Below are 26,084 nucleotides of genomic sequence, written 5' to 3' on the forward strand. Positions count from 1 at the left end.
TTAGAAGCGAGTAGCCAAGCAGGTTCAAGGTCCAGATATCCGGATGTAGAGCAAGCCAAAGCCGAAATATTCAATCAGAGCCAAGGAAATAAGACACTTCATTCTCCAAGTATCCGCAGAAGGCCTTCAAGTTAGTCTAGAAAGCCAATCCAACCGTGGAGTTGTCGTATCGAAGAGGTTCGCCTTTGTACGGCGCGAAAGGATAGTGTTGTGGACGACCCTTTGGGATGGCAGGGTAGTTGAACATGGCCTCGAAGTCCTTGTCCCCTGATCGTGAAGGGACATGAATAGAGGCTCGTGGGGTAGTGTCACTGGTGAAAGTGCTAGAGATAGAAGCTTTGTGCTGCCGAATCTGTGCGCCGCCAGTGATGGTCGTAGTGACGACTGAAGCGACAGTGCTACCACTCAATGTGCGTGTTCGCTCCCATGCGAATTCATCTTCACCGGTAAGGGAGACTTGCTTGGGAGATGGAGGGCCGGTGGAGAAGAACCATTGGGTTACGCGGTTGGGCATAGGGGTCTCCGCGATGGTATTGCGGTTCTCGGATGTCGGTGGACGGTACAGTGACGATATCCGGGATGGCATTGTCCGTGAGCTGGCCGACGAGGGAGAATCGCTAGGGAATGAAAATGCGTTGAATGGGTCATCGGATGTGTAATCTTGGTCCTTTGTTGGAAGGGGACTCTGAGGCTCTGCCTCCATGGACGCTTGTTCCTGGGTTACATGATCGGGCCATTCGGTGTCAAGCTCGATTTGGCTTTCGTTCGAAATAGGCTCGACAAGTGCAGTCACCGGGACCATATCACCCTCCGAGACAACGGTTTTGACGGGTTTAACGAGAGAGAAATGAGGGACCAGAGCACTTGGGATGCGAACCGGTTGGGCTGGTTCGGGGAAGTACTCTGACTGTCTGAAGGACCTGCGGTTTCCAGAACCGACAGGCTTACGAGACATGGATAATCTTGCGTTGGCTGACTGGCAGCGTTGGGCTCGAACGCCATTCGGAGAGAGCGCACGCGGTGGTACAGCCAATGTCTGGCGATGACGGTCTTCATCAATTTCGAAGTAATCGAACTCGGGCAGGTCCGACAAGCGTTTACCCGACCGGTAGATACTCAGCTCTAAGGGCTGATACTTTGTCGGTATAGGAGGTGTACGCGGAGTAGAAGGCCGGAACGAGAAGCCTTCGACTCTGCGGAAATCCGAGGGCGCGCCGATCTTCAACGGTACTGTAGATTGTCTCTTGAAAGACATGCTCGCTCGAGTAGATGCCCGCGAGGCCAGGTTCCTCCCATCGGAGATCCACGAGGACAGCGAGTTATGAGGCTGATGATCTACACTCGGGCTCGGAAGGTCATCGTACACCACCAGCTTCATGGGAGGCACGAGATGCGGTTGAGCATGGCATACTTGCATCTCCCGTTCGACACCTGCATAACGAGGATTGATTAGTTGATCATGTACGAATCTAAACCCGAATCAATTATCGAAATACCTCTGTTCTCAGCTCGCAGAGCGCTTTGGCCGACCTCTCCTGAGGACAAACATGCCCAGCATGATTGTATCCAGCCGGGAGATATCGAACCCTCTTGCTCGAAAGCCATCGTCATGGCGGCCAGCGCGAAGATTTAGTCCATCACCTTCTCTGAAGGCAAGAGTCGAGGTACACAAAAGAAAGAAAGAAAGACAGAAAGAAAGAAGATAGGACAAGGAGCCAAAAAGGGTCGTACGAGATCCCACTCAGAGGATCCCCTCCAACAAAGTGACTCCTGGGACAAGACGGGCCTAAGGGGCCGAAGCTATGCCCAGGAGAGTCAAGTCATCCTCGTCACACACTGTCATTCGAACGAGTCGCTAGTGATGATCGTTCCTGCGGAGCCGATTATGATGTCTCATTCGCTGATTTCCGGTGGAGCTGTCACAACTTTGCTTATCATCGAAGTGTTGGCAAGTGTTATACTTAGCTCTGAGGGCCGATGTGGGGGTCCCACGGGTTGGGCGCGTAAAAGGAACGCTGCATTGGTCGTGTTTCGGCCCTGTCATGTCCCGTCCCCGTGGGTTCGTTTCATGCAGCGCTTTAATCTACCGGAAGAGTGACTACGATGTTATACAGACCTAGCAAGTAGGCAATGGTAGGCTCATCTTGTAAGTACACGAAGACCCGCTATTTCCCCCAAACATTGTCATCCCCCAAGGCACTATAGGCCCACGGCTTAGGAGACCGTTGTTCATCTTGCATCTCAGCTGGAGTTTCCCTGGGAGGCTCGGACCCCGACTCTTCATCGATTGGCTGTCCAGATGGTCTCCTAGAGAATGAGAACAGGGTCAGTCCAATTATGCCGGCGAACCAATAGATAGGGCGGATGGGCTACTCACGAGAAATGCCGGGGTTCGCTTGCCGTCCATGCGGAGCCAGTCTCCCGTTGTGTTTGAGCTCGGTCTTCTTCTTCAGCCTCCACATCCTCCACCACGAGATCAACCAGTTGATCAGGGTCGCGACGGGAGCTGTGGGAGTGGTGTGAGCTAGTGGAGCTGGCGTTGCGCTGCAAGGGACGCGGCGCCCCCGAGCTTGAAGTTCTAGACTTGGAGCTCGTGTTGTGATCCCGACGGCTTTCGCTGCCCGATGCCCGACTCTTTCGGTGCGCGCGAGCTTTTTTCACATCGCCAGTATGGTTGGACCCTTGGTAGCTCCTGCTCCGGTTAGTGGCCAGACGCTGGTCCCTGGGGACTTCATTGGCTGTGATCACTGGGTACTATTCTGTAGTCAGCATCGCAGTATTCAGTAGCGGAGCGATCCACGTACATTCCAATCGCCAAACTCCAGCGCTCGCGCTTTGGTGAACAGTCCTTCGTCTTCATCATCTAGTGAGATTTCAATCTCACTGTATGTCCGGAATCTCTCAGTTGAACTGCCACTTTGTTCGCTTCGGCTGCGATTGCTCGAGTCACCTCCTGAGAGGAGCGGGGTTCGGCTGTTCGTCTCGCCAGATTTACTGTTCTCTCCAGGCCTGGGGATCCAGTATTTCGCTTTACCTCCCCGCTCATATCGCATGCCGTCCATCACCCGCTTGACTCGTGATTCAGAGTCCTCGTGCGCAATGATGTTATCCCCCGAATCGAAGATGCGATACTCATAATTTTCACCCCGTAGCGTGATCCTCGTGTCTTCCATCAGATCCAGAGGCCCGAAGGCGTCCCGGAGCGCGTATTTCACAGGCAAACGAGCCGCCGAGATGGTTGGGTCAGCAAAGTCGTGCCACGAGAATGCATACCAGTGGGCGGCGGCGAAAATGGGCATCTCATAACAGATGAGTGCGTCTTGAATCGCTGCAGCGAGGTTGTCTGGCGTATACCCGGCGACACCGTTACCCATTGCTCCCAACCATTGCAGAATGGACAGGAAGAATCCTTGCCAGTAAGATGCGAAGATGATTAGTTTGACGCACAAGAATTTAGGAACTGGGCGGAAGGGCAAGAGATCATCGTGCAGGCAGATCCAGAACATGGCAAGAGAGTACAGACTCAGCGTGACACTGATGTTGTACAAGATACCCGTCCAGAGATAGCCTGAGCTGAGGCCCAGATACCCTTCTTGATATGTGTTGGTAGCCTTCATCACAACGGAGGCGAGCGCTAGAATGGGTTTCAACCAGGCATACTGCAGAATGCCACGCTTGACAGCCAGGAATGTATGCGGGTCGGAGATATCGATCTTGGGGAAGAAGTGGTTGAGCGGCCAGGCATGAGACACTGGAGGTCGACCATGGGCCATGATGATGACTGCTCGCTCTCCTCCCAGAAAGTTGATCAGCAGCTGGAAGAACGTATAAATGGTAAACGCCTGCGCAGAATTCGATCAGCATTGGGTCCGTCTCGCTTTGGACCACACAAAATACCTCGTAAATGTCGCGGATCGGGTCCAGAAACTGAGCCGCCTTCAGCGACACGATGCTGGTCCATGACGATGCTGCATATATTGGTACCCTAAGCACTATCAGCACCGCCTTATCTCCAGCTGTCGGCCCCCCTGAGCTCTAGACTGCCATTCATTACTCACATTAACAGAATACGGACGACATATCGCTGGAGCAATGGTTTCCGGTAGTTTTTACTATAATGACTGAGTTAGTAGCTGTAGGAAAGTCCGGTATCGTGGATGAAGCTCGTACGTTTGTAGCCATATGGACCTGCCAGGAAAGAAGCACGAGTTAGCTCAAGAACAATTCAAGAGACGAAGTAACAGAGAAATCAATGGCCATGGGACATACACTAGAGATAGTAGTGAAGACACGAGTGCTGAGACGCCAGAGGTGATAATGATCGCGCGAGCCAGGCTTGAGCCAGTGCCTCCGCCAGGAAGACCCGTCATGATGGGAGATAGTCGCGGGTTCAGAGAGCCGCTTTATTGAGAACACCAAGTCATTTCGCAGCTTCGTAGCCACAAAACATGGTCGCCTAACGGTAAGGCGGGGGCAGAGCTCACAAGGACAAGCTTGGAAATTGTTGTAAGGAGGAGGCGTGTGGCCGATGACGATCTTCTCGTGACACCGCCCGACGCCCGCATTTCGCATTCGCGCGACCAACTTTCACAGCTGCGACGCCTCTCCAATCTTGGACTCGTTCTTCGCGAGTTTGTCGCGTCGATCATGCTTGCGCCTGTTGGTGGCTTCACGGAGAAATGGCCAGTACAAGCTTGACGGCCTCTTACCTGACGCCGGACCCGAGCTTCAATTGGTATGTTAAATCCAGGGCCGTCTGCGGTTTAGATTACTCACTGGGGTTTATTTAGGTTCTTTCTCCTAGAGCTCATTGTTTCTTGTATTCTGTAAGTACCCCGGAGGATCCCGAGTACCTTCATGTGGCTTATACGACCCCCAGTGTTCTCTTCTTCCTGCTCTATTTCAACCGACTGTTTGCGACTCTCCTTTCCTACGCGATCCGATCATACACCTGGCATTACTACCGCGTCTATGTCGACATAAATGCCTTACAATTTTCCCTCCTCAGCGGACGAATATTCTTCAAAGGAATCCGGTACCATGGCGCGAATGAGACAATCTTTATCCACGGCGGATTCATAACATGGCGATATTGGAAGCGTAAGGTTGAACGCACGAACCTGTCTGGCAAAAAACCCGCACCCAGCCGACCATATACGTCAGGGAAGGATCACAATGACTCCGTCCATGGCGAACGCACAGGTGCGACAAGCAGGAACGACAGTGTTGGGGAGCAGGGTGGAGTGGAGAAGACGATCGAGCTACCATGCCGCATATCAATCAAGGCGTACGGCCTGGAATGGTTTATCTACAACCGTACTCCTGCTTATGACAGTATTCTTGCTGGGTTCGGGTACAAGGACAGCACCGACGGAGGAGGTACCCCTGGGCCTGCTTCTCCGACTGAATCACAACCGAATCTCCAGCGGTCCAAAACGACCTTCGACACTCTTTCAGAGCAAAGTCCCAATGAAAGGGAAGCTCTTGGAACCCGGAATACCGAACTGCGCGAAGCTGAGCTTTCCGATCCAGTCTCCAGTATGCTCGAGCTCCTACCGGTGAAGCTGGACTGCAGCAAAGGAGCTATTGTGATGGGAAATGAAAACACTCGATCTGTCTTGACGACGACATTTGATAGCGCTGCAGGAACCATTGCCGCCTGCAATTCAGGCCCTATGGACTTGTACCGGCAGCTGTTCTCGTTGAAGTTCAAGCACCCAGTGGTTCAGATGCGGCCAAATCCCGATTTCAAGCAGAATCAGATATCGACTGCAAAAGTGCTGGCCGCGGAGCACGAGGATGATGGTTCACCCAAGCAAAAAAGGGATCGTTTTAAGCAGAAGGTGCACAAGCACAAAGTATGGCACAGTATTCGTGACCTTGTTCCTTACTTTCAAACATCTGTGGAATCGTTCCAGGTTAATGGACAGGGTGGTAGCATGCCAAGGAGCGAGGCTGAATTTCCCGATGTTCGTTGGACTGGCCTGTCCCGATATTTGGATGAAGATTATGAGGATGACCATGAGCAATGGAATTCAATCGAGTACGCCAGGTTCCCAACAATCGTCGACAGTCCAGCCTTGGATTTGACATACTACTGGGACATTCCAGGACGAGTTGTTCCACAGCATCCGGCGTCTGCTGAGTCTACCCAGGAGAAGCAGAACAACATTAACCACAATTTTCCTCCAGAATGGGGCATGGATATCAAGATTGACGGAGGCACTATTAACTACGGGCCATGGTCTGACAGGGAGCGGGTCGGCTTGCAGAACATATTCTTCCCTAACTTTTACCGAAGCTCTGAACCTGCAGAGCAGTTGGCACCGGGTGTCTTGAGACAAAGCACATCTTTCAAATTGCGCATTGAAGTCAACGAAGAGCTCACGCTTCGGATCCCAACTAGGGAGCAGTCCAAGGATTGGGCTTGGAAAGGGCGCGTAGATGCCATGCGAGGATCTGCCGGGGCAAAGAGGCAACAGGAAAGGAGAAAGTCACGAGTTAAGGAAACCGAAAAAAGTCACATTGGCTCAGATGTTCGTCCTTTTGGATGGCTTTCGCTCGCCGTGGGCCCTGATTCAAGTATCAATTATGCCATGGACATGGTAGCATCCAGCCTCGGGTTCCGCAATGAGCTCTGCCTTGACTTGCGTGAATCCAGGTTGTCATCTAGTGTGAATCATGCTTTACTCTGGCAATGTCCGCGACAGCTGGTAACTTGCGACTTATCCAATCCTATCTCCTGGAATAGTCTTCGATCATGGAGATTTTCCGTTCACAGCAATGACCTTGAACTCTTCATCTTGCGAGATCATATTTTTCTTCTGACTGATCTGGTCAGCGATTGGGCTTCGGGCCCACCATCAGAGTACTGGACTTTTGTGCCGTTCATTTACAACATCGACCTCTCCTTCTCAAACCTCCAACTATTCGTGAACGTTAATGATGGAAATATCATCAGCGACCCCTCTGACCTTGAAGATAATCGTTTCATTGTTATCAAGGGCAAAGAGTTGACTTCGAATATAATGATTCCACTGAACAATTTCCAACCAAACCAAAATACAGTGGAGTTCAAAGTCAACCTCAAGGACGGTGGTGTGGACTATCTGACTCCTGCATGGGATACGTTGCACACTTTCCTCCCAGGAAATTCCATGGCTACCCTTGATAGCCTCTTTATTGACGGATCTTACAACTACTTCAGCTCGACGGCCCCCGATCTGATTGATACGCTTGTGCTGAACATTGACGGCTGTTCGCCTCGATTATATCTATACGGGTTTTTGATCAAGAGTTTCCTGGCCGTCAAGGAAAATTACTTCGGCGATGACATGCATTTCAAAACCTTGGAGGAGTACCAAGAGCTGGCCTATGCGGAAGAGCAACCTTCAAACCCCACAGGCATCAATCCGAATCGAAAATCGAACGACATGGATGTCTTGGTCCATGCTACCGTGGACAGCCCGTGCGTCATGCTACCTGAGAGCATCTATGACAATATGAAGTGTTCAAGACTCTCGGGTGCTTCGCTCGACATTGATCTGCGCTTCACCAATTACTACATGGATATGCAATTTGCCGTCAGCCCACTCAAGCTAGATTTGCAATCAACACATGCGGATGGGTCATCAACAATCTCCGGCACCCAATTGTTCATTGACGGTATCTCTGTTTATGGGCATCGTCTGTTTGGGTTGCCCCCAGCAGAGCCAACTTACGTCTGTAACTGGGACTTCGACATTGGTAGAATCTTGGGTGAATGCTCTACAGAGTTTCTGGCATGCCTGTCATCCAGTCTCAAGAGCTTCGATTTCTCGTTTGATAACGAGGAAAATGCCTTGCCTCCCCTCTTCCCGCCTGTTTTACATGATGTGACATTCCTCAGAGCCAAGATTAGCTCGATTCATATCTCCGTGCTCTTAGACCAGGTCGCAATTGTCTTGAGCACGAATCCGTTGTCGACGCAGTTCAATGATTGGACGAATTCTAAGTTTTCGAAACGCATGAGTCTACTAGTACCAGACATCTCAATTGCCGCGGTTGATCACCAGGCAGTGGCCCAAGCTTTACGATCACCAGGGAAGATTGTTGCGCCCCTGGGCCTTGTGCAATTGACCATCCGTCTGAAAATGGCTTTGCGCAAGCATGATATCGCAGAACACCGACGCCTTCAGCAGGAGCACATCAAAATCCATGATCAGCGAACACATCGATCCCAATGGTTACTATTCGACTGGGAAGAGATAGGACCGACTTCATCCCTTTCGGGTGATGATAATATCGCACCTCCAACGATGGCGATACCCTCAATGCCAGAGCCTATAGTTAGGCGATTGGGTAATGCCCCGTCTTATCGAGAATTTTCAGGCGCTCAAGGGACTGGAAGTGCGAGAAGCTTCCTTGTGCATTCTGAGACCTCGAGTTTGAAAAGCTCCAAGTCACCCTCCAAGAATACTCGTCCTGTATCGAACGCGGAACAAAAATCAAGACCTGTCCCACCAAGTCGAGATGAGAGTTGGTCCACCGCACCTGCCAGCCGAATGAAGGACAGTGAGAGCTTTGGCCGATCCTGGAATGGACCCTACTCATCAGCTGCCGTCAGAGATTCCAACCCTTGGATTCTTCCACAGTTTTCTTACTACAAACTTTCTTTGGACGCGTCTGAGCTTCCTTCGTCAAGCGGTGACGACGACACGGCTGGAACAGAAAACGATGCTGAGGTCAACCAGAAGTCCATGTTCCTGACATTTGAGGATGATCAGACGTCATACACCAACCTTGCCTTGGACCTGCCACTGGGGATTAAAGGCTTTGGTACCCCGCGGTTCCTTCTCAGCTTGGCTTCTTTAATGGAAGGGCTTGAGCCAAAGCACCCAGTGCAAATCATCGATTCGTTGCAGAAGGATGTAATATCCGACATTGTTGGCTACGAGAAGTCTATGAATCAGCCCAAGAAATCCACTGCCGTGGCGCTTCGCATCCCGCTCATCCAATTGCGAATGGTTGATGTTTCTGAATCGCCAGAAGATAGGCAGATTGAGTTCAGAGACGAATATTCCATTGGGATCTACCGTCTTCGGGCAGAATTCCAAAAACGAGTGCAACGGCAAAGGGGAGATCTACTTGAAGGTCTCAACCAAGGTATCACGGCTCATGCGGCGGCCGATCGCCTGTCGCTATCCGTTGAGGGCAGTCGTACAGATGCCTTCCATGAGAAAGCTGCTTTCAATTTCGATCTGGGCGACCTGAACTTCTGGCTGGTCACTGCTCCCAACATTCGCTCGAACTTTCAGATGCGGCACGTCAATACTGTGACCTCCGCAAGATCGGTGGAACGCTTAGCTTTCCTTGTCCGTCGAGCCACAATGATGTTTGACTCTGTTGCATCAGCTTTCCAGCATGTCTCAGCTTTAAGCAAACGACGGTTGCAATTCCTCATCTACTTCACCACACAGTCTTCCTCTGAGACCCCTGACCCAATTTTCTTGACACGTATCTCTTATGTGCTTCGAGTTGCCTCAACCCACCTGCGGCAACATGACTCGTGGAAAATAATTTCTCGTATTCGCAACCTCTACAGGAACTTGCCTGTCCACCACAAGAGAGAACTCGAACAAAAATGCTCTAGCGACAATATCCCTTTACCGCCTAATGCTAGGTCGACTGTTCTGACTGGCTTCGACCAATGGCGGGCGTGGGACCTTGCCCATGTCGAGAAAAGCTATGCCATGCGCAAGATATGGTCAAATCCCGAGCCTCAGCCATCAACTCCAGAGCCAACAGTTTCTTTGTCATGCACGGTGCAACTAATAAGATTTTCCTTGGATCCCGGTCCTCGAGAAAGTGACTTCATAGTCGAGAATTTGTCGACTGTGACCTCTCTTGTCCCGAATAAGGCGTTCCAAGAAAATGGCAAGGAGAGGTATAAGAAAGTCGTTACGGCGCAAGCGTACTGTGCCTCAGCGGCTCTTCGCTTGCGATGGGAGATTGTCGATCTTGTTGAAGGAATAATCAAGGTCATGTCGACTGTCACGCTGGAGTATTCACCAGCTCAGGCCACTTCCAGCACTGGATACGAAAATCAAACGGAATTGCAAATCATATTTGGTACTGACTTCGGATCAATTACTCTTGATGCCATCAATGTCAAACTCGCCTTGATCTCAAAATCTCTGCGAGCCTCGATTGTGCACAGCTCTTACAACACCAAGAAGAGTAACCAGGAAAGTCTTGCTCTGCTTTTCAGTGCTGAGGCTTGCTCGTCAGAGATTTTGAGTCGGTCTGGGAGTCTCATGTTGTCGAAAATTGCCGACCCATATCTCTATTTCTCGTTCTTCTCTGACGAGGATGAGTTGGAGTGTAAACATGACTGGAAGGTTACTGGGTCGTCCAGGAGACTCCGCTATGAGATGAAGGAGGATCCAGTCAGCTTGGCGCATACCGCAGATCGTGTGATCGAGGATGAAGTCAGATACATTCGGCAACTCATTGACAATGTTAAAATGCAGAAATCTGAGAATCTCCAGGTCTCGGCTTCGGAGAAGCCCACTCGTGATAACATTCATGTTGCAATGTTCCTAGAGGACTATCGCCTTAGCTTCAGTCTTCTGCCGTCCTTGACCTATCTTGTTTCTGGCGAGGTAGCCCGCATGTCAGTCATGCCGGCTGAATCATCTAAGATTGAAGTTGACTTTGACGTGAAGAAGAATTCACACATGTTTATGTCAGGAGAGGGTGACAGATATCATACTCTGTCGATCCTTGAGATTCCTCCTACAAATGGTCGGATCCTTGCAAATGTGCAGTCTGATCGCAAAGAGTTCGAGGTTGACATGACTATCGAAGTTATTCGTCTAGAGGCAAGCTCTGTGCGGAGTTTATTAGCCGTTTTGACAGGGCCCGATATCGCCCATCTTTTGTCCGATCTCAAGCAGAACGTGGATGTTCTGCAGTCTCATCTGGGCGACGTACTCTCGCTACAGAAGACCAAGCCAGAGCCTGAACCCTCCTCAGATGATACAGTGGTTCTCTACAAAGCTCGCCTCACAATGGCTGGATTCGAGATTCATGCCATTGCCCCTGGTTTAAACAGCAAGGCTTATTCTGCGGAGATGGTCTTCAGCCTCGGAATGATGCAAATGCGACTCCAGAATGGTTTGGATCGAGGCTATTCAATGGAGCACCCTGAATTTAGTATTGACGCTTCTCAAATCAAGTTCGAGCTGCGAAGGCAAGAGAGAACCAAGACCACTTCCTACGGTGGCTTTACTGCGGGCATCAAATTACTCGGAACCTCAACTATTCGTGAAAATGGAGAAGTGATGCGTGCCTACCATTTCACGAGTGATCAATTCGATGTTGAGCTCTTTGTTGAAACAGCCGCCTTGGTGGTGGATATTGCTATCTACACGCAGGAACGCATCAAGACGCTGGACTTGTCGCATGAAGTTGAACGTCTGCGGAGACTTCGACGCCGCAATCACAATGACGCAGTCACACCGGCCTCTGAGGTACCTCAGATTCATGTAGAGGGCGATGATGAAGCACCGACACAGCCATTCTTGAATGCATTGTACTCTTTGCAGTTCCGAGACATCCAGGTTGCATGGAACATGTCGACGCCACTCCCCAGTGGTTCTGGTCGCCAACCTGAGGACCTGGTATTCTCGATCCACCAAGTCGAGCTGTCCAATAAAAAGAAGAACGCCGCCAAGCTACGGATCGAGGATATGAAACTACAAATGGTTCCATTCCGAGCAGACAGGAAGAAGCGCTCGCTTAACTCCGCCCTCATGCCTGAGCTGGTCTTCAATGTTGCATACTACTCAAGTGGGAAAGAACTGTGGCTCGCCTTCCAGGCAGCCGGAAAGTCACTGGATATCCGCGCAACATCCGAATTCATCCTTCCAGCTAACATGATTCGGAACTCAATTGCATCCGCTTCTGAGGTTTTACGAGAGGGCAAGGTAGCTTGGGCAACGAAGACATCGCCTGATAATACTGCCAAGGATCGCAGTCTCTTCGGCAAGAGAAGACTTCGATCCGTACTCGTTGATGTTGACTTTGCCGGTGCTACTGTCACGCTCCAAGGAAAGCAGCAGCGCAACTCTCAGAATCTGATGACAGCCGGGATGAAAGGCAACCGGCTTTCGGAGGCGAAGTATGGTGATTATGTGCAAGGCGAATCGGCAACTACAGCGACTTTACGTGCGCCGGGAGTGGCTTTGAAGGTTCAATTTGAGGATAACGGCACCGACGACCCGGCACTCAATGCAGAGCTCAAGGTAGACCCCTCTACAAACGTATTATACCCAACTCTTGTTCCACTGGTCAAGCAGATGACCGCCACGGTCAAGGAGATCATGGGAGAGCAGCAGCAAAATCAGCAACAGAGCCAGCCATTAGCTCCACAGCAAGACAGACCTCGACGAGCGTCTACCGCGGCTAAATTTCAATCGCAGAAGCTGATACAAGATACTCCGTTTGGTGCTCCTGATCCAAATTCCATTCTTGGACGATGCAAGGTGAACCTGGGATTGTTGTTCTACAAGCAGGAGTTCAGTCTTAGCTGTCAGCCCATTGCCAGAGTGGCAGCCACCGCAAGGTTCGAGAGTGTCTATGTGACCGTCAACACAGTGCAGTCAGCTGAGCAGGGCCGCTTCCTTGCCCTCTCCTTGGCCTTCAACAGCTTGGAGGCCTCGATTAAGCATGTCTACTCTAACGAGTCAACGGCAAGCTTCCAAGTCAAGTCCATGGTCTTATCCCTGATGAACAGCAAGCATCTCGGCCGAACAAGCGGCATGTCCGCTATCCTGCGGGTCAGTCCCATGAAGGTCTCGTTGAACGCCAAGCAGGTGCAAGATTCGCTTCTATTCCAGGAAATCTGGGTTCCGTCTAGCGATGATCCGAGCGCCAACTTGAATCCCCAGCCGGAGCAACCGGAAGCCCAAACCTACATCGTGCAGCGATATCATCAGGTTGCTGCCGCCTCCGCATTCCCCTGGAACACCACCATTGCCATTGAGAAGTTGGAGATCCAACTCGACTTGGGTTCCACCCTCGGCAAGGCAGCGTTTGCCATTGATAACCTATGGGTGTCCTCCAACAAGACATCGGATAGCGAACAAAGCATGTGTATCAACTTTGACAGCGTTGGCATTGAGAGCAAGGGCCGGTTGAGTGGTGTTGTCGAGCTAAGGGGCCTCAAGATTCGAACATCCATCAAATGGCCCGAAGAAGCTCGAAAAGACTGGCACACGCCACTCATCCAGGCGTCTGTTGCGTTCCGTCATCTTCAGGCCAAGGTTTCGTTTGATTACCAGCCATTCTTGGGAGCACACATTGCCATGTTTGACTTCTTGATGTACAATGTCCGCGAGGCCTCTGGAAAGGCAAGCGAGCGACTATTCAGTATTCTGGAGGGCGATAAGGTTCAGTTATTCTGCACTTCCTTGACCGCATCGCAGGCCCTGGCACTCTTCCAGGCTTGGCAGCGCCTAGTCCAAGACAAACAAGCAGCGTACGAAGCGTCTCTGCGGGAGGTCGAGCGTTACCTGCGACGCAAGTCTACCGCTCCCCCAGACCGAATGGAAGGCGCCCGCACCAAGGAACACGTAAAGAAGGACGACGAATCAGAAAGAGCTCCTATCTCGCTACATACGGGTGTGGTCGTGAACATCCGTCACGTCAACCTTGGAGTGTTCCCCAGTTCATTCTTTGATAATCAGATCTTCAAGTTGGAGGCCTACGATGCTCAAGCAAGATTTGCCGTTTCACTGGAATCGAACAAGATCCATAGCGCACTTGGTCTCACTCTAGGTCAACTACGTGTTGCCTTGTCAGGCATCAGTCGCCCCGCCTCCGCCCAACTTGACGAGCTTTCGGTGGACGATATCGCCCAACGGGCAGCCGGCTCCCGTGGCGGTACAATTCTCAAAGTGCCGCGACTCGTGGCGGGAATGGAAACCTGGCAAGAGCCCGGCACCAAGCACATCGACTACATCTTCCGGAGCACATTCGAAGGCAAAGTGGATGTGGGCTGGAACTACTCGCGTATCAGTTTCATCCGGGACATGTGGGAGACGCACTCGCGGGCCCTAGCTACCCGACTCGGCAAACCTTTGCCACCGTCAGCCGTCCGTATTACTGGGGGTCCTGGAAGCAGCAGCGAGCGAGGTGTCGAGGGAGCGGAGCAGCAAGAGAAGATCACGGCAGTGGTCAACGTGCCGCAGTCGAAATACACCTACACGGCGCTAGAGCCACCGGTCATTGAGACGCCACAGCTGCGAGACATGGGAGAGGCGACACCGCCCCTTGAGTGGATTGGGCTGCAGCGAGATAAGCTGCCCAATGTCACGCATCAGATCATTATTGTGACCCTGCTGGAGATCGCAAAGGAGGTGGAGGATGCGTATGGGGCGATCCTCGGAACCTGATACATACTATTGGCGTTTTCGGGCACATTGAACATAGACATCGGAAGGAGGTTTCCCTGCATAATTACATATCTTCATTATCAAAATCATATTTCTCTCTCTTAAAACACAGCTATTTCAGTAAGGGGGGGGGGCCTATTCAGCCTCTTGAGGTGCGTATGTGTATATTAAAAAATATTAAAAAACTCATTGTCGGCCCCTCGTGCATTATTAATCAACAACCCCGCGCAGGGATTGTACTGTACAGTACAGTAGGCGGTGAATGGCGGGGCTGATTGGTTACACTCGTTTCAGTATTTTCATCTCCTGGGTAACGTTGAAATTCTGCTAGGACTAGACTGTCACTAAGGAGACTAGGAGCAATTAGGAGCTGCCCGGCAAGGTTTTGCACTGTCCGGGTTCCGCCCAGTTTCAGGTGCGGTTCAATTACGGGCTCCGAATCGGGCCTTTGTACGTGCACCGGACAACCACGGATGCCCTCGCGGTGAGTCAACAGATACTTTAGGAGCATTTGAAATCAGAATGAGCCATGCTAGATGTGACTGGAAATCACGAGGAGTAATACTTGTGATTGTAAGAGTAAATTTGTGTCCGGATCAAGTAATCTGGTAAACGCACAAAACCGAGCGGGGCAAAAAAAAGCGTCTCCACTTTCGCCTGCTTTTTTTTCTCCCACTTTTCCCCCCTCCCACCTTCCTTTCTCCTTCTCCCCTCTCCATCCCCTTAACCGCAGGAGCAGTTGCACATAGGATTTGATCACCATCGAGTTATTTGCTCGGTTTTGATCATCTATCTGTGGTCTTGCTTCTTTTCTTCTTCTTCACAAACCGCCTCTAAGGCTTATTGAAGAAAAAAAAACCGCCAAGATGGTTAAGTATGTTGACTGCCGCACAGAGAGGAAAAAAAAAAAATCCATCTCTCAGCTTGGGATTCATCCAGCTAACCATGTTTCGATAGCTTCACCATTGAGGAGATCCGTACTCTGATGGACAGACGGGCTAACATCCGTAACATGTCCGTCATTGCTCACGGTAAGCTTCCATTCTCATCACCCTCGACCAGAAAAGAGCTGGTAACTGACCCTTGTTTCCCTCGTTAGTCGATCACGGAAAGTCCACCCTCTCCGACTCCCTGGTCCAGCGTGCCGGTATTATCTCCGCCGCTAAGGCCGGTGAGGCCCGTTTCATGGACACCCGTCCCGATGAGCAGGACCGTTGCATTACCATCAAGTCCACCGCCATCTCCCTCTACGCCAAGTTCCCCGATCCCGAGGACCTGAAGGAGATCCCCCAGACTGTTGATGGTTCCGAGTTCCTGATCAACCTGATCGATTCCCCCGGTCACGTTGATTTCTCGTCCGAGGTCACTGCTGCTCTCCGTGTCACTGATGGTGCCCTTGTCGTCGTCGACTGTGTCTCCGGTGTCTGTGTCCAGACCGAGACCGTCCTGCGTCAGGCCCTGACCGAGCGTATCAAGCCCGTTCTGTGTATCAACAAGGTTGACCGTGCTCTTCTCGAGCTCCAGGTCTCCAAGGAGGATCTGTACCAGTCCTTCTCCCGTACCATCGAGTCCGTTAACGTCATCATCTCCACCTACTTCGATAAGGCTCTTGGTGACGTCCAGGTTTACCCCTACAAGGGTACTATTGCCTTCGGTTCCGGTCTCCACGGCTGGTGCTTCACTGTCCGCCAGTTCGCCGTCAAGTACGCCAAGAAGTTCGGTGTTGACCGCAAGAAGATGCTTGAGCGTCTGTGGGGCGACAACTACTTCAACCCCAAGACCAAGAAGTGGACCACCAAGGGTGAGGCCGATGGCAAGCCCCTTGAGCGTGCCTTCAACCAGTTCATTCTGGACCCCATCTTCAAGATCTTCTCCGCTGTCAACCACAACAAGCGCGAGGAGATCTCCACTCTCCTTGAGAAGCTCGAGATCACCCTCACTTCCGACGAGAAGGACCTCGAGGGTAAGGCTCTCCTCAAGCTCGTCATGCGCAAGTTCTTGCCCGCTGCCGATGCCCTTTTGGAGATGATCTGTATCCACCTGCCCTCCCCCGTCACTGCCCAGAAGTACCGTGCCGAGACTCTGTACGAGGGTCCCAATGACGACGCCGCGTACTGCGGTATCCGCGACTGTGACCCCAAGGCTCCTCTCATGCTGTACGTCTCCAAGATGGTTCCCACCTCCGACAAGGGTCGTTTCTACGCCTTCGGTCGTGTCTACTCCGGTACCGTCAAGTCCGGTGTCAAGGTCCGCATCCAGGGTCCCAACTACACCCCCGGAAAGAAGGAGGATCTGTACATCAAGGCCATCCAGCGTACCATTCTCATGATGGGTCGCTTCGTTGAGCCCATTGAGGACGTTCCCGCCGGTAACATTGTCGGTCTGGTCGGTGTCGATCAGTTCCTGCTCAAGTCCGGTACTCTGACCACCGATGAGACTGCCCACAACATGAAGGTGATGAAGTTCTCCGTCTCCCCCGTTGTGCAGCGCTCCGTTGAGGTCAAGAACGCCCAGGATCTGCCCAAGCTCGTCGAGGGTCTCAAGCGTCTGTCCAAGTCTGACCCCTGTGTCCTGACCATGATCAACGAGTCTGGTGAGCACGTCGTCGCTGGTGCTGGTGAGCTCCACCTCGAGATTTGTCTTAAGGATCTCGAGGAGGACCACGCCGGTGTTCCTCTCCGTATCTCCGACCCCGTCGTCTCCTACCGTGAGACCGTCGCTGGTACCTCCAGCATGACTGCCCTGTCCAAGTCCCCCAACAAGCACAACCGTCTGTACATGACTGCTCAGCCCATTGATGAGGCGGTCTCCCTCGCCATCGAGTCCGGCAAGATCTCCCCCAAGGACGATTTCAAGGCTCGTGCCCGTATCATGGCTGATGAGTACGAATGGGATGTCACCGATGCCCGTAAGATTTGGTGCTTCGGTCCCGACACCACCGGTGCCAACTTGCTGGTTGACCAGACCAAGGCCGTTCAGTACCTGAACGAAATCAAGGATTCCGTCGTCTCCGGTTTCCAGTGGGCCACCCGTGAGGGTCCCGTTGCTGAGGAGCCCATGCGTTCCGTCCGCTGGAACATCCTTGATGTTACCCTCCACGCTGATGCCATTCACCGTGGTGGTGGCCAGCTTATCCCCACTGCCCGCCGTGTCTTGTACGCCGCCGCCATGCTTGCCGACCCCGGTCTTCTCGAGCCCATCTTCAACGTCGAGATTCAGGTCCCCGAGCAGGCCATGGGTGGTATCTACGGTGTCCTTACCCGCCGCCGTGGTCACGTCTACTCCGAGGAGCAGCGCCCCGGAACTCCTCTGTTCAACATCAAGGCTTACCTGCCCGTCAACGAGTCCTTCGGTTTCCCCGCCGATCTCCGCTCCGCCACCGGTGGCCAGGCCTTCCCCCAGTCCGTGTTCGATCACTGGGCTATCGTCCCTGGTGGCTCCCCTCTGGACCCCACCACCAAGCCCGGCGCGATCATCACCGAGATGCGCAAGCGCAAGGGTCTCAAGGAGGTCGTTCCCGGCTACGAGAACGTAAGTTTCTACAAATTTCTATTATACTGTGTCATTCAGTCACTGACTTTGCTTTTTCCAGTACTACGACCGACTGTAAAAACGTCACGGCCGGCCAGATTTCTCTTCTGCCAGTCAAATGGAATCTTTTTTTATGAGATTGATGAATTCAATACAACTTCGCGGTTCAACCAAAATTTTACTCCCGTATCGCTACGGACTTGCTCGAGTCATTGCCAACTCTAGATAAGTGTGGAGCTCCAAGGGATGCTTAGGGCACCTTACCTTGGATGCGACCCGGTTGCTTCTTTTTCATATTCTTGATGTTTGATGATCGTTTTGCTTTTGGCTTGTGCTGTTCCCTAGTTATGTATATGTCAGTATACATGTAACGCTATAACAGCCGGGCAGCGTCTCGTAATTTCACTGTAGAGTAAGGTAGATTGTTGCAAATTATGACCAGTTTGATACACGCCAAATCAGGCTGAGATAATTGATCTAGCTACTTCGGTAATAATTGTCACAGTACACGCGCAGTGAATCTTGGTCATGTACTATCATTAAAACGGCATGTCACATACATCATTCCCAGGAAGACTGCAGCTATTGTGCTAAACCTAGGCAACCTACGACAAAAGGCCGAAGAAAGGACCTTCTCGTATCATCACGTGACCGATATCGCGCCTTCGCGTTTTTGGCGGATTCTGCGCTGCCCGATCACTTTCCCACTACGCCCTCGCAGCATGGCTGGTGAATCTTCCCAGTGAATCTTATTAACCAATATCCTCGAGATCTTGTCTCTTCATTAGACCCATCCACTCTCGCGACCGCCGAATTGCAGAGCTATTGCAGCTTATCGTGACACCAGATCCCTGCGACTAGCAACGCTTTGAACGCCAATCCTCTCGGACGTCCGTCAACCTTTGTCCCTAGCGATCGCTGACTTTGTCACCATGCATTTCACCGAGGATGAAGCGAATGATGTGAAGCATTGGGTGGTCAAGAAGCTGGAGGACATGTGAGTACACGCGACGCCCGATCGCAGCTTCTCTACAGGAAGCGCCGGCTAACTAATGTTTGCTTTACTCGCAGCTCGGATGCAGACTCCGATGTTCTTGCAGACTACGTACTTGCGCTCATTAGGTCTGATGCACCGGATGACGAGATCCGAAAGACCTCCGTCGAAAACCTGGAGGATTTCCTCCGCGAAAGTGCGCTCAAATATCCAACGCGTTGCGCTTCTTCTCTTTGCTGACACACACTAGACACTGTCTCCTTTGTTGATGAGCTTTTCAAGTCCTTTGGTCCGAAGCAAGCTCAGGCTGCGCCCCCTCAGTCCCAATTTCAGCAGCCTTCCCAGGACTTCCCACAAGCCATTCCCACAAGCCAGCAGGCGGCCAATGTCCCAACTGGACCGAGATCAGACTTCAACAACCGGAAGCGGACCTACAATGAAGGATTCCAGGGCGAGCAGGAGCAAGGTCATTTCAACCCCCAGGATCGGGCTTTCAAAACGCCACGACGCGGCCGTGGAGGTGCTCGTGGCGATTGGAACGGAGCTGGTCGTCATGCGCCAGGCGGTCAGTTTCCGCCCAACGGCCCTGGTGGATTTCCGAGCATGATGCCTGGGTTCCAGCAGTTTGATCCGAATGACCCGATGGCGGCGATGATGGCCATGCAGCAGCAGATGGGATTCCCGCAGATGCCTGGCATGCCACCTATGCCTGAAATGCCTGCTCCAGGACAGCCTGGGTCTGAGCAGATGAGCAACCAGCGTTGTCCGTTCTACGATACTCAGGGCATTTGCTATATGGGCGATGCTTGTCCTTACAAGCACGGTGAAGCTGGAGCCGGAGGTCGTGATGGTAAGACTGATTCCTCGTGGGTTTTGTACATATTTACTGACTTTTATGGCAGAATATGACCCAAGAGCCTCAATGATGGAATCAGGCGGACGTGGACGTGGCGATCGAGGCCGTGGTGATCGAGGCCGTGGCCGTGGCCGCGGTGCATTCGGCGGACGCAGAGGCGGCCGGTCCGATTTCTCGTCAGCTGGACCCAATGAGGACCAGTCAATAACGACAATTGTGGTCGAGCAGATCCCCGATGACAAGTTCTCGGAGGAGGCAGTGCGCGAATTCTTCTCGCAGTTTGGCAACATTGCTGAGATCACTTTGCAGCCGTACAAGAAGCTGGCACTCGTCAAGTACGAGAGCTTTGCCGAGGCCAAGCAAGCATGGTCCAGCCCCAAGGTGATCTTTGATAACCGCTTTGTCAAGGTCTATTGGCACAAACCGAAGCATGATGAGAATAACGGCGAGCCTCACCAGTTGAGACCTGAGGCCCCTGCCTTCGACCCCGAAGAGTTCCAGAGACAGCAAGAGGAAGCTCAAAAGGCGTACGAGGAGAAAATGAAAAAGCGCCAGGAGACCGAAGAGGCCAAGCAGGCTCTCGAGCGTCAGCGCGACGAACTCCTGAGGAAGCAACAGGAGGAAAAAGCCCGTCTCTTGCAGCGTCTCGGAGGTGCAGAGTCGAGCAACGGTGCCGGCTCTGAAGACCAGTCTATGGGGGGTGCCGCCGATGAGAACGTGAGCGAGGAGACCAAAAATTTGCGTGCGCAGCTGGCTACTCTCGAGGCAGAGGCCAAAACTCTGGGTCTCGATCCCAATGCCGAGTCTGGCCGCGGTGGTTATCGCGGCCGCGGTGGCTACCGGGGCCGCGGTACTTTCCGTGGACGTGGAGGCTACGATCCCTCATTCCGGGGTGGCTATCGCGGCCGCGGTGGATTCGCCCCCGTGGCCGTGGTGGCGTGCTGCGTCTAGACAACCGGCCACGACGTGTGGCCGTAACAGGCGTGGAGCTTAACTCACACAAGGATGAGGCGCTCCGCCAACACTTGATTGTAGGTCATCAATGAGCCAAGAAGAAAACAACCACTAACCGTGATCCAGGGCATTGCCGATTACGAATCCATTGAGCCTAACCCCGGCCAGTCCGACTCGGTCATCGTGGCGTTTAGGGAGCGCTATCAAGCCGAGAAATTCATGTTCTCGCCCTGGAACATACCTTCTGTGGGCGAGGTCCAGCTTTCATGGCTTCCTAACCCACCCATCACTCTTCCCGCATCATCATCAACAGAGAAGAACGGCTTCGAGGAGGACCAGGACATGGTCATGGACTCGGCTTCCGCCAACGAGGCGCCCGTGTCGGCTCCGACACGCAGCGATATGGATTATGATGTGGCAGAGGATGATAATTGGGGCATGGAGTAGTTGCTTCAAACGTTCAAATCATGTACCATTGAACCTGTGAATAGGCCATTTAACCACTTGGGATGTAATACCAAACTTACCCCGTTTCGTTCTTCCAAGACCGTTCTTCTACATCCAACCAGATCGTACTTACATATCCTGTGGAATCAACTCCACTGAATATCCATCCTGGTTGAAGTAATCGTTAGCTGGACTCTTCGAGCTTTCATATCAACCTCACCGGATCAGCCACCATCGCAAAATGCTCAAAAAACCACGCATAATTCTCATGAATCTCTCCCCTCCCAATCCCCCTCTCCTCCTCCCACTCCGACAACGGCACCGACTCCCTCGTGCAAACCCCAAGGTCCTTCAAAATCCGGACCCCATTCTCTCTCAACCTCTCCACCGCAACTCGCACATCCGGCACCGTAAATCCCAAATGCGCAAATCCCAAATTCGGCGGCACATTCCCGGTCGTCACTTCGTCAGAACCATGAACATGATAAAGCTCTAGAAGCCCACTCGTCCGCGTCATAACGGGGATCTGGCTCGTGCATTTCGCCCATTCATCTAGATCTGTTTGGGGGGGTGGATGGCCTAGGTAGTAGATTGTGAACGGGCCTGCGTTCATGGTGAAGATGATTCGCATGCCTAAGAGGTCGACATAGAAGTGCAGGGAGCGAGATGGGTCTTTGATGCGGATTGCTAGGTGGTTGAGGCGGTAATTGGTTGTTGAGGGGGATTGGGGTGGGTTGAAGGTTTGGGTTGGGCCACCTGGGGAGAAGAGGCCTTCTTCAGCGGGTGGGATTGTGGTGAATGAATTCTCCATGGCATATGTTCTTCTAATGGATTCCAAGATGGGAGAAGAGAAGTACGGATGGATTCGTATGTTAACTGTGAAAGAGGGGGGGGGGGGAAGCTACGGTTCTCCACCTGGACATTGCGGGGGGCGTCTCCGGATTTCAAGATATCGTCTTGTCAGGGCCTCGAGTCGGTCTAAGTGTTTCAAGTGTTTCAAGTAAAGAGATAATACTTTCATGCATTGGCCTGGAAGAACAACAATAGCCAGGGCCGCGAGGTCTCCGGCAATGCCCTGGTATAACGTTCTTGGTAGACGTTATATATCCAGCCCATCACTCATAGACGATCATGTCCATCCCACCCTCATACGGCATGGTAACCCTCCGGAACGGACTCCCAGGCGCATCAACATATGCGAACAACTCCTCATACCCAGCCTCCGCCTTTGCCGTATTATCAGCCATGATCACAGCGCCAGGCTTCATAAAAGGCTGGACCAGCTTCAGCACCGGCAGCGCAAGCGGAGTCCAAACTGCATCGAATTAACCCCAATCTCCATGCAAGTTCCATAAAAACTCACTATCAAGCAGCAAGAAGTCCACCACCCCCAAGTCCTCCTTCAAGGTCTCCTTCAAATCCCCAACCCTCAAATCAATCACACCCTCAACCTCCTCTCCAGCCTGCTCCCAATGCTTCCGCGCTTCCACCGCCTTAGTAGCCTCCTTCTCCGTCGCGATGACCTTACCCACGGACCCATCGCGCTTCGCATTCTGTGTAACAGCGAGAGCGAGGTAGATCGTGCTCACGCCAAAACTAGTACCTGCTTCGACGACAGTTCGCGCGTTGATGGCGCGCAGAATATGGTAAATTAGTTCGCATTTGTCTTGGTCTAGGGCGATGAACTTGTCGCGCATGACGGTGTCGAAAGAGGATGATTCTTGGTCTCGGAGGATGGACCAGTCTACGGTTTTTTCTTGTTCGAGGGAGCGGGCGTGCAGGGTGTGGAGGAGGGCGTGGAGGGCGGGGGATGCTGGGATGGGACTTGGGGCTGGCATTTTGGATGTTGGTGTATTGCAGATGGGAAGCTTGTGTTCGTTCTAGGAATGAACTGGAGATACGAGTGCAGGTGTTTTATATAGGATTGGGTGAGTCACCCGTTACATACTCCGAGGGATGCTCGGACGCATAGGGCTACAGGCGGCTGCGGGTTCGGCACTGGGGGAGATTGGCTCGTACGACTTCATATCATCATTGAGGATTATGTCTATTCATTAAGTACTAAGTATACCTTGGCTCCGAACTCCGCTCCAATAAATCCGCATAGCTATTCAGTGACCGCCCGATCAAATTAACCATCTCCCAGATATAATCCGCCGTGAAAAGGCGCGCCCAGAGACGGGTCACCGCTACACTGAGTCTGGTATTTGTAGCCAGTAGCCATTCGCGTGAGACACCATGCTGCACCTCCATAACCATCTCCAGCACAAAGTCCCGCAGACGGGCCTCCTGCTCCGTCAGCCCGGGATCCGGATGTGGAACCGTGACTGCTTCGAGCCATTTGGCCAGTAAGACGGCGCATTCAAGCGAACAGAGAGCGTGCTGGTTTGACCAGAGCGCCACCTGGGAGTGGGCCACGAATCCGATGCCTAGCTTGACCGGGGTACTTAGGGCGTGGGCGCAGTGGAGCGCTGCGCGGGTGAGTCGATCTCCGCGGAGGACGTGCAGGTTGTCTTTGAGACTCGTTGCGATTTGTACGGGATCCCAAGTCTGCAACTGCCTTGTTGACCCGCAGTCGGCATTCAGACGGATGTACGCTAGCCGAAGCAAAGCGGCGGAAGTAAAGGAGAGTGGTCCGTGAGGACTAAGCGGATCGATCGATGACTCTTGGTTCCGTTCCCAGCATTGGCACCACCTTTCGAGGGCTTGTTCGACCGCGATGAGATCGGCCGTCGGAGCAATCGCTGGTCTGAGACGATTGTACCGAGAGAGAGCGAGTCGATTTGCCTTGGTCATGAACCAGATGTCCTGTAGCAGTGCGTGGATTAACACATAGCCGCCGAGCGACGAGAATTGCTCGATCTCGCTATTTGGAGAGAAAAGCGAGGAGAGCGCATCCTGGAACTTCGGCTCGAGAAGACTTTGTCGGCGTTCAGCTTGCCATATCTCGGCCGTGGGGGCTTGCCACTCCTTTTCGCTGCATGGTAAGTCCAGCGTCATCTCTTCCGTTAAGATCACGGGAGGAATATCGAACACGATCGTGTGGATGTTAAAGAAGCAGAAAACAATGAGTTTCAATCGTTTGACACGCTCGCGCCAGATCCAACTGGCCCACGAATCGTCATGATCAGGCAAGCGATTAAGCCCGTCCTTTCGTAATAACATGCCCATCATACTTCTTATTGATAGCGCTTCATGATAGGGTGGGTCGTTAATGAACCAAGAGGATACAGAGATGAGCATCAGTAGTGCCTGGGTTGTCTCAAACGTGTCGATATCGAGTGCTGCATTCGCCGCCGGCGTGGTCCCCGACTGAAAGACCCGTCGGAAATGCTCGATAGTGACCGGCTTGGCGAGCTGATAGAGGCGCATGCTGGTATCTGGTTCTCGACAATAACGAGCTCCAAGAGCGGCCATGGATAAGAAAAGTGGAGCACCCATAGACTCAACATCGTGTGTCGGCTTATGCACGACAGGATAGTGATCGTGGAACCCCGTCAAATATCCCGTGAGGCATCGAGATAGAGCATGTCGCGATGGCAGGGACGGGTCGGGTACTACATTAGAGTAGTCCTTCAAGGAATGAAGCAGCTTGTCCCGGCATTGAGCAGTGACCAGGACGAACCCCGTTGGTTGTCGAGCCTTTGAACTTGTCTGAAAGCCTTCCGGCTGAAGAGATGGCAATTGCGCCCCATGTCGAGGTAAAACAGAGCTTGACGGCGTGGAGGCCGGGGAAGAGAGCGTCGGGGGGTCTCTTTCAGACTGCGCATAGTCTGTAACTGGAGAGAATGGCACGGACGGGAAAAGTGGCAGAGGTTGAAAAGCTGGAGAAAAAGGGTGACTGGGCAGAGGTACACTATCCAAAAAAGAAGTAAAGTCGTTCCCATCGAATGAACCCGGTGGGATTCCGCCTAGGGAGTAGCTAAAATCGGATCCCGGCATGGGAGTTGTCGGCTCTGCGGATGGGGGATCGGGGTTTGGCATCTGGGCCATCATCGGAGGACGATGTACTGAAAGTGGGGATTGGAACTGCTCCATGTCCCCCGAAAGTCCATTGACATGGGGATGATTGGCCACTACCGATGCGAGAGCATCTAGTCCATCGGAGACTGGATGAGCAGGCGACGGTGATTGCTCGTGTCGGGCCACGCTGGTTCCCTGATGGGAAAGCCGTTCATGGCGGGCCAGGAGATCTCTACAATGCTGTTAGGACGGAATGCGACTGATTTGGAGATATACATACTTGCGGGTGAAGGCCTTGGGGCATTGCGCGCAGGCATACGGTTTCTCCTTGGTATCTGGGGAGGATTAGTGGCAATACAAAACCACGTGGACAACGAGACAGGACCTACGCGATCGATCATGGCGCTGCAAATGCTCTAGACGGGCAAAAGCCCGAGGGCAGCGCTGGCATTGATAGGGTTTGCTGCTCATCGCTCATATCTGTTGGGTTATGCGTGACGTTGAATGACGGAGATGAAGGCTCGGGGAGAAGCGGCGCAACTCCAGCTCCGCTTGCATTATGCGATGCGGCACTGTGGTTCGTACGTGGATTACGGATTCAAGTGTCGGGAGGAGGTAGATCTCCGAGGCTAACAGGACCCGGTGCTTTTCTCCTGGCTACTAGTAGACTTGATCAATACGCACTATTGCTATGATCTGCAAGGGATTCCCCCGAATCTCAATATCGCAGGACCTCGATATCTTGATACCTCGGGTGGTTCTCCAATTTGGAGATTTCCCAAAAGTGGGGATTTCGCCCCCTAAAACGGCCATAGACTGACATTCGCATTTGTCATAATCCCAAACAGTGCTCAAGACTTGTTGTCAGAAGGCGCAATTGGCTAAGAAGCGTTCAAAGTTC

At 52.5% G+C, this 26,084-nt stretch overlaps 7 protein-coding genes across 7 annotated transcripts; 3 read left to right on the forward strand and 4 right to left on the reverse strand.

The window, feature by feature from the left end:
* Positions 1–136: 136 nt before the first annotated feature.
* On the reverse strand, positions 137–1,611 carry N7443_008674 (uncharacterized protein; the record flags this gene model as incomplete). The annotated part of the gene is made up of 2 exons (XM_056888730.1): positions 137–1,431; positions 1,497–1,611. 2 exons carry the CDS (start codon positions 1,609–1,611, stop codon positions 137–139), a joined length of 1,410 nt encoding a protein of 469 aa, XP_056738032.1.
* Positions 1,612–2,165: 554 nt separating this feature from the next.
* N7443_008675 (OSTA/TMEM184 family protein) lies at positions 2,166–4,370 on the reverse strand (the record flags this gene model as incomplete). The annotated part of the gene is made up of 6 exons (XM_056888731.1): positions 2,166–2,307; positions 2,378–2,754; positions 2,805–3,842; positions 3,898–3,985; positions 4,059–4,112; positions 4,270–4,370. 6 exons carry the CDS (start codon positions 4,368–4,370, stop codon positions 2,166–2,168), a joined length of 1,800 nt encoding a protein of 599 aa, XP_056738033.1.
* Positions 4,371–4,679: 309 nt separating this feature from the next.
* On the forward strand, positions 4,680–14,438 carry N7443_008676 (uncharacterized protein; the record flags this gene model as incomplete). The annotated part of the gene is made up of 3 exons (XM_056888732.1): positions 4,680–4,735; positions 4,791–4,826; positions 4,880–14,438. 3 exons carry the CDS (start codon positions 4,680–4,682, stop codon positions 14,436–14,438), a joined length of 9,651 nt encoding a protein of 3,216 aa, XP_056738034.1.
* Positions 14,439–15,304: 866 nt separating this feature from the next.
* On the forward strand, positions 15,305–18,048 carry N7443_008677 (elongation factor 2; the record flags this gene model as incomplete). Its single annotated transcript, XM_056888733.1, has 4 exons — positions 15,305–15,312; positions 15,396–15,469; positions 15,538–17,969; positions 18,031–18,048. 4 exons carry the CDS (start codon positions 15,305–15,307, stop codon positions 18,046–18,048), a joined length of 2,532 nt encoding a protein of 843 aa, XP_056738035.1.
* An 853-nt stretch (positions 18,049–18,901) lies between these two features.
* On the forward strand, positions 18,902–21,220 carry N7443_008678 (CCCH zinc finger and RRM domain protein; the record flags this gene model as incomplete). Its single annotated transcript, XM_056888734.1, has 6 exons — positions 18,902–18,966; positions 19,041–19,159; positions 19,214–19,813; positions 19,866–20,752; positions 20,824–20,850; positions 20,900–21,220. 6 exons carry the CDS (start codon positions 18,902–18,904, stop codon positions 21,218–21,220), a joined length of 2,019 nt encoding a protein of 672 aa, XP_056738036.1.
* A 129-nt stretch (positions 21,221–21,349) lies between these two features.
* Positions 21,350–22,031, reverse strand: N7443_008679 (putative lactoylglutathione lyase (Glo1); the record flags this gene model as incomplete). The annotated part of the gene is made up of 2 exons (XM_056888735.1): positions 21,350–21,388; positions 21,441–22,031. The coding sequence occupies 2 exons, from the start codon at positions 22,029–22,031 to the stop codon at positions 21,350–21,352; spliced, it is 630 nt and encodes a 209-aa protein (XP_056738037.1).
* Positions 22,032–22,335: 304 nt separating this feature from the next.
* Positions 22,336–25,654, reverse strand: N7443_008680 (transcription factor domain-containing protein; the record flags this gene model as incomplete). Its single annotated transcript, XM_056888736.1, has 6 exons — positions 22,336–22,535; positions 22,584–23,100; positions 23,169–23,241; positions 23,292–25,415; positions 25,464–25,518; positions 25,573–25,654. 6 exons carry the CDS (start codon positions 25,652–25,654, stop codon positions 22,336–22,338), a joined length of 3,051 nt encoding a protein of 1,016 aa, XP_056738038.1.
* Positions 25,655–26,084: the final 430 nt, after the last annotated feature.

The sequence above is a fragment of the Penicillium atrosanguineum genome (genome assembly GCF_028827265.1).
Source record: "Penicillium atrosanguineum strain IBT 20685 chromosome Unknown utg000007l_segment0_segment0, whole genome shotgun sequence".
NCBI lineage: Eukaryota > Fungi > Ascomycota > Eurotiomycetes > Eurotiales > Aspergillaceae > Penicillium > Penicillium atrosanguineum.